The sequence below is a fragment of the Parasteatoda tepidariorum genome, chromosome X2, assembly GCF_043381705.1.
Source record: "Parasteatoda tepidariorum isolate YZ-2023 chromosome X2, CAS_Ptep_4.0, whole genome shotgun sequence".
Taxonomy (NCBI): domain Eukaryota; kingdom Metazoa; phylum Arthropoda; class Arachnida; order Araneae; family Theridiidae; genus Parasteatoda; species Parasteatoda tepidariorum.
The window spans coordinates 44959099-44971860 of NC_092215.1; the positions used below are offsets into that span (position 1 = coordinate 44959099).

The following is a 12762-nucleotide window of genomic DNA, read 5'->3' on the forward strand; positions in this document are numbered from 1 at the left end:
AGAAAGTACATTTTCTAGTATTATAGAATCGACATAAGACTTACTGAACAACCGAATTTTATCCGACCAGGGAAAATTATAATGCAATTGCTACAAATCAAACGTTCTGATCATCGTATTAAAAATATTGGAATTGAAAAATAAGGGGCTGATAAAATGATGAATAACTGCTGAGAAACCTATAAAAACTGGCATGGAACTGTGATAGAATTGTCACAAATTGAACGCGTCAAATGATAACGAAAAATGCATAACATGAACATTGGTTCTTACGAAACACACAAAAATAAATCCAGTGTTTACATCACAGAATTAATTATACAATTTGACTTTTTTATTGTTGTTCCTTACTCTCCTGTTTCTCTCCTTTTTTTTGTGCTATGAAAAGAATGCTTTATCTTGAAAGTCTTACAAGATTCTGCATAACTGAGAATGCTTCGGTTCCATGCTTTTCCACATTGATACATGTTTCGTAACTACATATGTATGTTAATGAATCTAAGAAAAATTTACTTAGTGTTCCAGATTTCAAGTGATAATATTTTTAGTTTTGATTCTAGATGTTTTTTAATACATTTATATTTGGAGAAAATAGTTTCCTTTTAATGCATGCATATCTTTTTCGTTTGATGAGTTATCTTATATTGAATCTACTGTTTTAGGCAGGAAGGTATACCTGAAGTTCAAGAATCATATAGTATGAGTTATCAAACTTCTACTTCTACAAATGGACATCATGGTGATGTGGATGCCTCATCAAATAATTCACAATCTTCTGTACCTGTAGATAATGCATCTTTAATTAGTCGTAGCACATCAGAAACAAAGACACAGCAAGTGAGTAACAATTTAGATTTTAAAATTTTTCTGTTTCTTCCACTTGGTTAAATGGTATTCTTGTAAGCTAAAGTTGTTTTATAAACATTTTAATATTTCTGAATTTACTTAAATATAGATTTTATGTTCAGTATAATTTCAGCTAAAGCTGATATTATTATAATTAAGTATCATATCAGACATACAATGCATTTAAAATGTGAAGTTTATAAATCATTAAATCAATACTTCTGTTTAAATAAATTTTTGGTTATAATTTCTGTGTAAATATAGTTAAAAATTCAATACAAATTATATTTTTTAATTAAATGCTGTGCTAATAATTTGAATAATTCTTGTAAACCGTGGAATTGAATTAGGCATTATTGTTATTAAATGTCCATATATATAGCAGGGTTCCCACAGTCCTTAAAAACTACTTAATTTTGGGCAAGGTTTTTTTAATTTTTCAGTATCACTATAAGTGATAGGAATTATTTTTAAGACAAAATGTCGTTCTTTTATCACCTAGAATTAGACTATGTATCGAGAGTAGAGCTTTTTAGAGAGACAGAAAGGGATGTGTGTAAGAAGGCTACAGGCAAGGGAAAGAAAGCATGTCCTTTCATTAATAATATTCTCCCGTTTGCCTAGACTGATACTCTATGAAAAGAGTGAAGCATTCTAAAAGAAAATAATAGAGTGTAGACAAGGGAGATACTGCACACGAAAGAGATTATGCTTTTTGAGGGGAGGATAGCTCTAAGGTACCTTAGTAGGAGACCCACACTGACCTTCAAAATTAACAGAATTCAAGAAATTCAGTTCTACTGATAACACATCTCCTTATAGGAATGAAGTAAAACCCTAAGAAAAGAAGTATCAGAAAGAATTTTTGAACTAGAATCTGTAATGAAAACTATATAAAAAATCATGAAGAATTAAATAAATTTGTATAATATTTCAATGTGCAATAAGTAACTGAAATTTATAAAAAGCAGTAACAATTTTAAAATTCATGATTGTACTGAAAATTAAACAGATCTGTAATAAACCGGGTTTGAAAAATCCCATCCCTCTTAGACTTTATGTGAAAACCTAGGGTTTTTAATGAAAACCCCAAGTTTTTCAAAAATATTTTAAACTTTTATTCCTGAGTGCTAAATAAGAATGCATGATTTGCTTCTAACAAAAAAATTAAATAATTGGTAACTATTTATAACTTGTTTTATTTTTATTTCTTAAGGATAAGCAGATTGTTACAGGAAAATTTAAATTTACTCTATTAAAAGATCCAAAACTTTTCGTTATTCATGTCTATTGGAATAAAATAAAAACTTAGATTTTAATAATAATTTTATTCAGTTAACATTGCAACTTAATATACTGCTTTTTTATATCTATATGTATATAAATTTCTATTTAACTTTTGGTTGCTTTAAATAAGTTCATGTTTTTGCCAGATTATTTTGGAAGAAAAAAAAAGCATCTCAAACAAACAAACCTCTTCTAAAGCTAGTTAATTTTTGTGATATAAAATTAAATAAAAACTTAAACAAAAAACAATTGTTTATTTATTTGAAATAATTTATCATTCAACGCACCAGGAAAATGCCACTGACTAAAATTAAAATCATTTGCAAAAAATCATGTGCCTTTGAAATTAATGAAGGTAACCTCTAACTGCCAACCTCCATCAAAAACCATTTTACTGTGGAACAGAAAGTGGTCGCTCCAGGGAGGTTTTACTGTACTATAAAAGGAATAACTAATTTTATATAAGGAATCTCTAAAACTTTCAAATTTTTCTCGAAAATGACTGGCTGGTGTGCTTTCTTATTAGGGGTATAAGTATTTTGATTAGGTGTTATATTTTAAAATATGATTTTCATAAATCTCAATTCAGACAAATCTCATTAATTTCAAAAAAAAATTCTTTGTTTTTTCAGGGGTGTCCCTCTTGCTTTTGTCTCGGAAGAAAGATCTATCATGGATCTTCAAATAAAATAATAGATTAAGAGAATAAAAATTATTTTGATATTTCCTGTAGAATGTACAATTTTACTTCTGTTCCAAAAGTCTCTTAATTTGTTATTTTAAAGTAGTTTTAGTTATATTTGAACATTATATATCTAGATAATATATATCATTATATAATGTGGGGTTCTTAATATGTGTCACATATAAGTTGTTTTTTTTTTTCCAGTTGTTTGTTGCTGAATATTTTTGGTATTGTTTTGCAGAGAATTCATACTTCAGGGTGTCCAGCGATCGGGAAAACCGGGAATTATCAGGGAATTTTTTAATTATGGAAATATCAGGGATATATCAGGGAATTTTTCTGAAATCTTTGTAAATCAGGGAAAAGTATTCAAATAGCCATCAATCGCCGAATGCTTCAAACCGCGGCGCTACCCTTCGTAATGGATGACGTCACAAACAAGTTTTCTTTCCCGTGCGGTAAGTAGCTGTGGCCCAGTAGTTGCTGACGTCATTTCCTACCCGATATCGTCACGTGGAACCTCCCAAGCAGCTTTGCATCTGAGTCAAAAGGATCGTGCATGTGTTCGCCTCTGTTTCTAAGGAATTTTGGTAAGTTCTTTATCTTATTTTTTTTTTAATTATAACTATTAAGCATTTATTTAAAATTATCTTAAAATATTTGCTTAATTTCATTTTTAAGGTCTTATATACGTAACGTCATTAAGAAATAAGTTCTAAAAAATTTATAACAGAAAAGCTATTTTTTGTCCTTCCGATTGCGCAATATTGACTCCGCATGGAAGATTTTTGTTCTTGCCCCCTAATAACTTATTTTATTTTCAATTTAATGAACTTTATTTTATTTTTATTCCTATAAATTTGTGTTTTTTAACTTATTTTCGTTTACGGCAGGTTGATTTTTCGATAAACTGAATTTATAATTTTCGCGTGATGGCATAATTCTTTATTTAATTAATATTCTTTCTGAATTTCTTTCAGCAAATTTTAAATATTTTTTTTTTGTTGATATTTTAACTATAAAAAAAAAAGTAAGAATCTTTTACGAGTATAAAATGTAACTCACGGCTTTCCATCTTCGTTGTCAGGAAACTGACCAGTTCTTAAAAATTAATTCCTACAGCCGTTAATTTTATTATCTCTAATATTTAAATATTCATTAATTTAATGAAAGGGGGATTAATGTTTTTTTTATTTTTATAATTTTCAAGGACTAATTTGACGATTCGCATGCATGACGATTCGATAAGCATGACGATTCGCTTTCCTGCAAAACTTAAATCATTAGTCAAGATTATTTTTTTGCAATTTTTAAAACTTAAACTTTTCACAATTCGTGCTCACGTAGTTTTAAAATCCAGCTTAGTGATACGTATTTACAGAATTTTAATAAATAACACTCTGAATGAGCAAAGAAAAAAAAATTTTTTTTTTATGTATTGAAGACAAGGAAAAATTTAATAAATTCTTACATGAAACCATCAATATTTTATTTACTTTTAAAATTGTAAATATGCGTTTAATAATTTATTGTTGGGTTGACTGGTTTAAACCATTACTCAAACCACTGTTTAAAACTTAATGTTTTTTTTTTTTTTTTAAATCCAAGCTTTGTTTTTTTTTAACATACTTTTTGTAAAAAATTAATATTTATGATAAGATATAAATAGTTTTAGTTTCAATAGAATGAAATGAAGTTTTATTAATAAATACAAACAATAATAATTAAATGATTTCAATGGTAATGATGGTATTTTACTAATGCATATAAGAAATGCAGTATGCCTGTAAATGTATTCAATAGCATATTTCTTTCATTATTTTATTAGAAAAAGACTATTGATTCAAATCAATCATCATTTTTTTTTCTAAAAAAATTATTTTAATAGATTTTTTTCTAAATATAATTTAAAAAATATATCAATGATAATGATGCTTTCTCCAGAGAAATATAAAGAATATACATGCAAATTAATATTTGCATGAATGTTGCTTTCATTATATCATTAAAAAAACATTGATTTAAATCAACAATAATTTAAGAATATTAGAGTGGTATTAAACAAGGGATATACAAATATCATTTTATGCAATGAGTAGTCCATTTTATAGTAAGCAGCATAGAAAAAGTAAATGATTCTCCAAAGTACAGAGTTTTTTTTTTTTAATTCTTGCTATTTCTTTAAAATTATACAATACACACAATATATGAGCATTATATTGAATATTTATTCTATTTGCAGATAAAACAATAATTGTATGACTGCTCGGTTCCAAGTGGATTGGCTTCATAATCCAGAATTCAAAGACTGGGTTAAGGAGGTTGAATCAGATATCCATAGAGCAAAATGTGTTTCATAAATCTGTTAGGATGTCTGAGAAGGATGTAGAATTATTTCAGCTTTTATTTCCAGATAGCGAGATTGCCAAAAGCATTAAACTAAAAAAAAGTAAAATAGCATATTCTATTTTATATGGTATTGCTCCATATTTCAAAACAGAACTAATAACAAATATTTCGAAATGCGAGTTTTTCACTGTTGGATTCGACGAATCTCTAAATAAGGTTTCCCAAAAGACTCAGATGGACATAAATGTAAGATTCTGGTGTAATGAGCAAGAACTTGTTTGCACCAGATATTTAACTTCCGCATTTTTAAGTCGCACCACAGCGGACGAAATAAGGCGCAATTTTAAAGAGGCTTTGTCGATTTTGAATATATCAAAAATGGTGCAAATTTCTATGGATGGCCCAAACGTCAATCATAAATTTTTTAAGGATTTAAAAGCTGAGATAAGAGATGAAAGCCAGGACGGCCATCCAATCATTCTTAATATGGGCAGCTGTGGATTGCATGTTTTACATGGAGCTTTCAAAACAGGAATCAGGATGACAAATTGGTCATTGATTCAGTTTTTGCGGTCACTGTACAACCTATTTAAAGGTGTTCCGGCACGTCGTGCCTTGTTTGTACAATATACGGGCTCGAATGTATTTCCAATTAAATTTTGTCCTGTACGATGGCTGCAGAATGGAGATGTTGCACAACGTGCCATAGATATGATTCCCCACCTGAGGAAATTTATATCTGGAGTGAAGCTGAATAAAGATAATTTACGGACTGAATCATTTATCAATGTTTGTGCAATTATTGAAGATCCTCTTTTAGAGGCAAAACTACAATTTTTCAAGTCCCTTATTGCTGAAGTAGAGCCGTTTTTAGAGGAATTCCAAAAAGACGCCCCACTTGTTCCATTTCTCTATAGTTCTTTGCATTCTATTTGCCTAAATATTATTAGTAAATTTGTTAAAGATAATATCATAAAAGAAAATTCCTTACATAAAATAGATTTTAGCAAGAAAGATAACTTTTTACCTGCAGATAAAATTGATTTAGGCTATGCTGCACGCAATGCTTTAAAAAAGAGGAACAAAGAAAAGAAAATTGCAGATAATGAAGTGTCTCAATTTCGAAATGATTGCCTAGCATGTTATAAGTCCTTTGTTTCAAAATTATTTGAGAAATCACCATTGCTTTATCCACTAACTAAGGCAGTGACATGCTTCGATCCAGATGTGGCAATTGTTGTCGATTTGGCTTCATTAAGGATTAAGAATTTACTTACAATTCTCATGGAAAATGCTTGGATCGATGGGCCTACAGCTGATAAAGCTGAGCGCCAATATAAAAGTGCGTTGAAGCAAAATCTTGTTATAGAGTTACTTAAAAATTTTAATAGGACTGACAGTCGTGTCGATGTGTTGTGGAGAGATGTGTTTAAACTCCTCAAAGATCACCATGAAATCTCCAAAGTAATGAAACTCACCATGAGTTTGTATAACGGTAATGCAAACGTTGAGAGAGGTTTCTCTGTAAACTCTCAATGTTTGATAGAAAATTTAAAAGAAGAGACTTTGATATCACAAAGAATAGTATACGATACTATTATTTCCACTGTAAAAAATGTAAATTCGTATAAAATTTCTAAACCCCTTGTGCACTCCTTCCGAAATGCCCATTCATTGATGAAGGAAGATACAAAAAAACGTAAACTTGCAGATGAGGAAAATTTGGCTATTGAAGCCAAAAAGAAAAAAACAGCAATGATTAAGAAAGAATTGGAAAAAAAAATTGCTAAAATCAAAGAAGATGCTTCGAAGGAAATTAGTAATGTAATGGAGCAGATTGATTCTTTGTGAAATAATGTGAGAATAAATGTTTTTGTGATACAGTGATTTCTTGTATTTGTTTATTCAGTGTTGAAGTTATGTAACATTTTATGTACTAGGAGAAATATAAGTTTGCAGTACTTTGTATAATATCTATTTTATTTCCAAATGCATAATGTTTATATGGTTATATTATAGTTATAGGTTATATTACATTTTAGATTATAAAATTTCTTATTATTAAAATTGAAAATTAAACATCTGCCCGATACAGGGAAATTCTGGGACTTACAGGGAATTATCAGGGAAATATCAGGGAATTTGATAATGTCTTCTCACTGGACACCCTGTACTTAATTACACTATTAAATTTTAGGTAAAAACTGTGACAAAAATTATCAAAACTAGAGAAGTACATCACATAGGCCCTCCAGATGGAAAAGCTATTAGCTGTTCTCCTTATGGTACTAAATTGCCACCAGGCAGTGATTATCTACCGTACAATTATCCTGGAAACCATGAATATGGCACTTATGATCCAGGTATGGCATTTATTATCCAAATTTTTTTAACTTTCATAAATTACACTGTTAATAATTAGGTGAAACAAAACTTAAATAATTTTAAAAAAATAATAAGAAACTGTGATATTCTTATTGCATCTTTTAAATTCTATAATAAAATTATCCATAAAAAAAAAATCTAATTAGCTACTTATTATTTCTTAATTTCATATTTATGAGGCAGGTTCCTTTAGCTTTTATGAATATAACTAGTAGCATTTTTGTCTGTTTGAAACCTGAATATAGAGCAACCGATCCACTTAATTTGCTTGACTGTTTGGCCAGGTCACGACATTTTTCAACTTACTATCGTCACATATAAGTTTCTCTTTTTTTTTCTTTTTTTTTTCCAGTTGTTTATTGTTGAATATTTTTGATACTGTTATGCAGGGAATTTATACTTTTTGAAACAAATTTAAAATTAAAAAATAATACTAGTTCCAATGTGCATAACTGTTCTGCATCCTGTTTTTTTAGCTGTAATTTGTCTGTACTACCTAATTTTAAAGTTTCAAAATTTGCATAGGAGCAACTCTCATTTTGGTATTTTCAAAGTAAATCCAAGACAGTTTGATTTTTTTTCTCTATATTGAGTTATGTATTAACAGGTTTATAAATTATATTGTTATAGGTCGCCCTCCAAGTCCGGCAGGACAGACACCTACTCAAGTATATGCTTCAGATTATGCAACATATGCAAGGACTGCTTCGCCTGCCTCAACGGGAGGCAGAAACTTTGAAATTTATTCTCCATCAACGTGTCAGCCATATTCCAATTATGCTTATCAAAGTGTAGCAACTCCATCTGGTGCTTCAGATTCTCCTAACCTACATAGGGCTATGCCTCAAGCACCACGATCAGTTGCAACAGACTATAATCATCAACCTGGCAACTATGAAGAAATAGATGGTGCTGCATTAGTTCCTAGATTTGTTGATTATAGAAGAACACCATCACCAACGCAAAGTGCAGATAGATATGGTAAGATCAAAAGATTTTTATTATTAATTTCAAGAAATAACTCTCTATTTTCAGTATTCTAATTTTTTTTTCAAAATGAATCTTTCAATAATTCTATTCTTAATAGTTATTGCCTAGGTATAATGAATGTTTCCCTTAATGATATCATTAATAACTGCACTTTTACTTTCTTTGCTTTTCATCCTTAAAATTTTCCGTTCCTTTGTGCAATGTCAGGTGATAAAGTGGTCAGTCATCAAATTAAAAGCTAAGCTTTTTAACAAATGTTAGAATTAATATTAGCTTTTTAGTAATTGTGATCTAAACTTTTAGAAAAGTATATGTAAGCCAATTTTTTACTAATATGAAGTAGTAACTTTTTGTTTATTTATTCAGCAATTAGATATTGTGATAAATCATTTAACTTCTCTTGTAATTTACTCCGTGAAGTTTTCCAATGCTGATAAGATAGGACTATTATGCATTAGCTAGGCTTCTATGAGAAAATGCAAAATCGTCGAGAACACCATGATTTTTTTTAAAAAAAAATTTTTTTTTGCACCCGGATCAGAGTAGTTGATCCACCTGGAATTTTTTTTCCACCTTGCTTACAATGCACAATGCTTACGCCCTCAGCAGATGCTAAAATGCCTGTCACTTAAATTTTTATGAAATTAAAGAGTTTTAGGCAGGTAATATTTTCGTAATTGGTTAGAATTAAGTGTTTTTCACAGCTTTCTTTTTGCGAAAAATCAACTGGTGCATTGCTAGTGGTCCAAAACAGAAGATTCTTTCTTACTTCAAAGCTTCTTTTTCGTAGAGAGAACATGCATTAGCTTAACTTTAAAATAAAATCAGATCAACTTTGAGAGATGCAATTTTAGAAGAAATGAAATTCACGAGACACTTCCCTGTTATATAAAAGAGCCACTCTGAATAATTCTATTGTTAATAAGTATTTCCACGTGTTTTTCAATACAAAGGCCGATTTCTCTGCCTACTGATATAACCTGTGTAAACTTACCTACTTTCTGATTTCTAGGAATTTCTGTAAAGGGGTAAACTTTTCATTTTCTTTTGTAATCCTTTTTCTTTCTTATTCCTGTTAAATATGAGGGAGAAGGAGGTATTGGTGTCAATTAATTACTACTGACTACAACCCATCTTGTTACCACCAAGGATAATTATTTTTAGCGTCATTATATTATGATTATTTCTAAATAGATCGAACAATTATTGTCAGTTTTGAAACTTCTGCCAGTACACGTTTGGTATTAATAAATAACTCTTTTAAAAAGTTTATATATAATAAAATAAATCTCAAATTTTAAACAATTTTTGCGTGGCATTTTGAAAAGAATTTCCAATTTTTGAGGCGAAAAAAGAACTTTAAAAGCAAGCCTAGTCATAAATTATAAAAGTTTTTGTAGAAAATATTAATTAGAACTAAAAAATATATATATTCTAGTTTTACAAAAGATTTCTTAATTTTTGGTTGCAAATTTTAGTGAATATTATTCAATGAAATATAATTTAAGGTACTTATGGCTACTCAGCAACCATTCCAGCTACTTCCCCTGGTTACCACCAATATGATCCAGCTCTTCCTCAAGGTTACTTAGACCGACGGCCAAGCTTTGATGAGCATCCACAAAGTCAGCTATCAGCATCAACATATGGTGTTACAAAACCTAGGTCTGGGTATGAAGAAGAAAATATTCCCCTTGTTGCTGGAGAGAGTATACATGCTGTACCATCAAGGCATCCTCATCTTGATTATACACCTGTAGATAATCAAAGCAGTGGTAATAATTTAATTTCAAATAAATTAACTACATAAATTTTATAGTAGATTTTCTTCCTCATATTATACTTTCTGTCTAACAAGAACGCTCGTTTTTTAACTGGAGCTTTGGGCTAGGGGACAATACAAGTTTCAATCATGTCCTGACCACAACACGCTGAATTGATAACCAAATAGAATTTGTCATCAATTAAAATTTTGTCCACTGCAGTTCAGAGTTCATTTTTCAAACTGATACAAGTAGAAATCTTTGTTCAAAATTTTGACCTCTTACCGACTAGCTAAAAACTAATTTTAACTGTGGCTTTGAGCTGGGAGATAAAACAAGTTTCATTCACTTCCAATCAGCTAAAAGCAAATATGTGTCAGTAGAAATGATGGTCAAGTCTGTAGACATTGTTTATCTTGTATTTAAGAAACTCAACTAATTTGAGAATATGATCTAAATCAGTGCTCCCTAACATTTTTATCACAGTGGACTGGTTAATGTTTGATAATTTTACTGCAGCCCGTTGAAGGGGAGCAAACATTGATTGCCTATATATTAGATTGTTTTGATTTAATTTAATGTATTTAAACAGTTCTCTGAAACAAAATAAAGTTGCATGCCGATATTGGTGCGGCTTTTGGAGACTCTCAGCTTTCCTTTTATCTCTCATCCATAGAAAGAGTAACAAACACAAGCGAAATGCACCACGGTAAATAAAATGGAAATAATTTAATGTTGCTTCGACGGCCCGTTTCCATTTCATTCATGAACCGGTCTTGGAGTTGGGTGCTACACATCTAAGCCACTATGATGGTGTCATTACTTAAACTCTCTAAAAGTTATATACAAACTTAATTTTAAGTTTTTCTTTTTTTTGAAAGAAAAATTTTTTTTTTTAAATTTGTATGTGAATGTTAGAGTTTGAATTTTTCTTGACATGTTACTTGACTGATCAGCTTTTAGTTTTTAATGTATCATTTCAAGCTGCTAAATTTATAACCTCATAATGAATTATGTTAGTTAAAAATTTCTTTAAACTCCTCAAACCTCATGCTTTAATGTTTGACAGGATTTCTATCCAACTTTCATTAAGATTTCATTAGTTGGCATTTATGAAAAAAATATTTTTACCTTAAATGTTGTTGTGGAGTTGTCTATGTCAGTGTTTAAATATTTCTAAAAGTTAAGGGGATTGAAGATTATTGCCATTGCCTCAGAGAGATTAGACTTCTGATTGTTTTATTGCAATACTTAAGCTATCGATTTAAAAAAAAAAACTTAGCTTAGTAGTGATTAAATTGCATAATTATAAACTGTTTAAATTAATATACTTATAAAATCTTTTAATTTAGATGTTCGATTCCGAGATCCAGATGTTCATGAGGTCATAGAATTTCTATCTCATCCTAATAACATTGTTCGAGCAAACGCCGCTGCTTATCTCCAACACTTGTGTTACATGAATGACAACATGAAACAGAAAGCCCGGTAATTACAATTTGTTTTCTTTTTGTCTTTACTCTGTAATTATTCTATGTGAGAAACATGAAATTAATTATTATTATTATTATTGTTTTCCTGTTATTGAATCTGTGTTTAGGAAAAATTTCATTATTGAATGCATGGTTAGATTACTGCTAAAAAATTTTTGACTGAGCTTATTTCATTAAAAAGTGGACATAGAAGTAGACATTTTTTCTATTACCACAAGTAATATTTTAAATTATAAGTTTAGACTTACAAGTCTTCCAACTTTAGCGTTTTGGGAAAATTTCTTCTAATGTTAGCTAATTTTTTTTTTTTAAATGTAAATTTGATTTCAAGTTGTTTTCCACACGATTACTTGTAAATGATTCACAAATTGATAAGAAACACCACTCTTTTCTAGTTCTCTCTGGGTAAGGCTGTTAAACTGTTGACAAAATTATCAAAAATTCTGAAAGCTTTTAATTTTTAGCTGTCTACTGTTCTATAAATAGTTTGCAAAGCACATAGTTTATACCCCAACCCCCCATAATCTATGAAATTATATCAAATTTTGTTTTAAAAAATTTTAATTTCTATTATGTATTCTATTTATAAGTTTAATCTATTTTTAGCAGTATTTGATCTAATAAAAATATAATATTTTATGCTGGTTTATTATCCATCACAAAAAAAGTACTTGATGTATTATAGCAAATCCATCTTTCCTTAGAAAAATCTAGGAACTTTGGTTAATTTATTAGTTATTTTTCTGAGGTAGTTATATGTATTGGAAAATGTATAGTAGAGACTATATTTCAGAAATCTGCCCTGATTAAATGTGTTTTCTTTTCTTTTCTAGAGCTCTTGGGGCTATTCCGCCATTGATAGAATTATTTAATCAAGATATACCAGAAATTCAAAGGAATGCTTGTGGGGCTTTGAGGAATATTTCTTATGGAAGACAGAATGATGAGAATAAAGTAAAGAAGA

General features: G+C 29.5%; 1 protein-coding gene across 11 annotated transcripts in view; it reads left to right on the forward strand.

Moving 5' to 3' along the window:
* Window positions 1–12762, forward strand: part of LOC107454977 (adherens junction protein p120) — a 231545-nt gene that overhangs the window by 198158 nt on the left and 20625 nt on the right. For all 11 annotated transcript variants that reach the window (XM_071188186.1, XM_071188183.1, XM_071188187.1 and 8 more), the window contains 6 exons: window positions 663–837; window positions 7365–7530; window positions 8183–8533; window positions 10051–10317; window positions 11658–11793; window positions 12632–12752. In XM_071188186.1, the coding sequence (XP_071044287.1) occupies window positions 663–837; window positions 7365–7530; window positions 8183–8533; window positions 10051–10317; window positions 11658–11793; window positions 12632–12752 (1216 nt within the window). The remainder of the gene's footprint in view (window positions 1–662; window positions 838–7364; window positions 7531–8182; window positions 8534–10050; window positions 10318–11657; window positions 11794–12631; window positions 12753–12762) is intronic.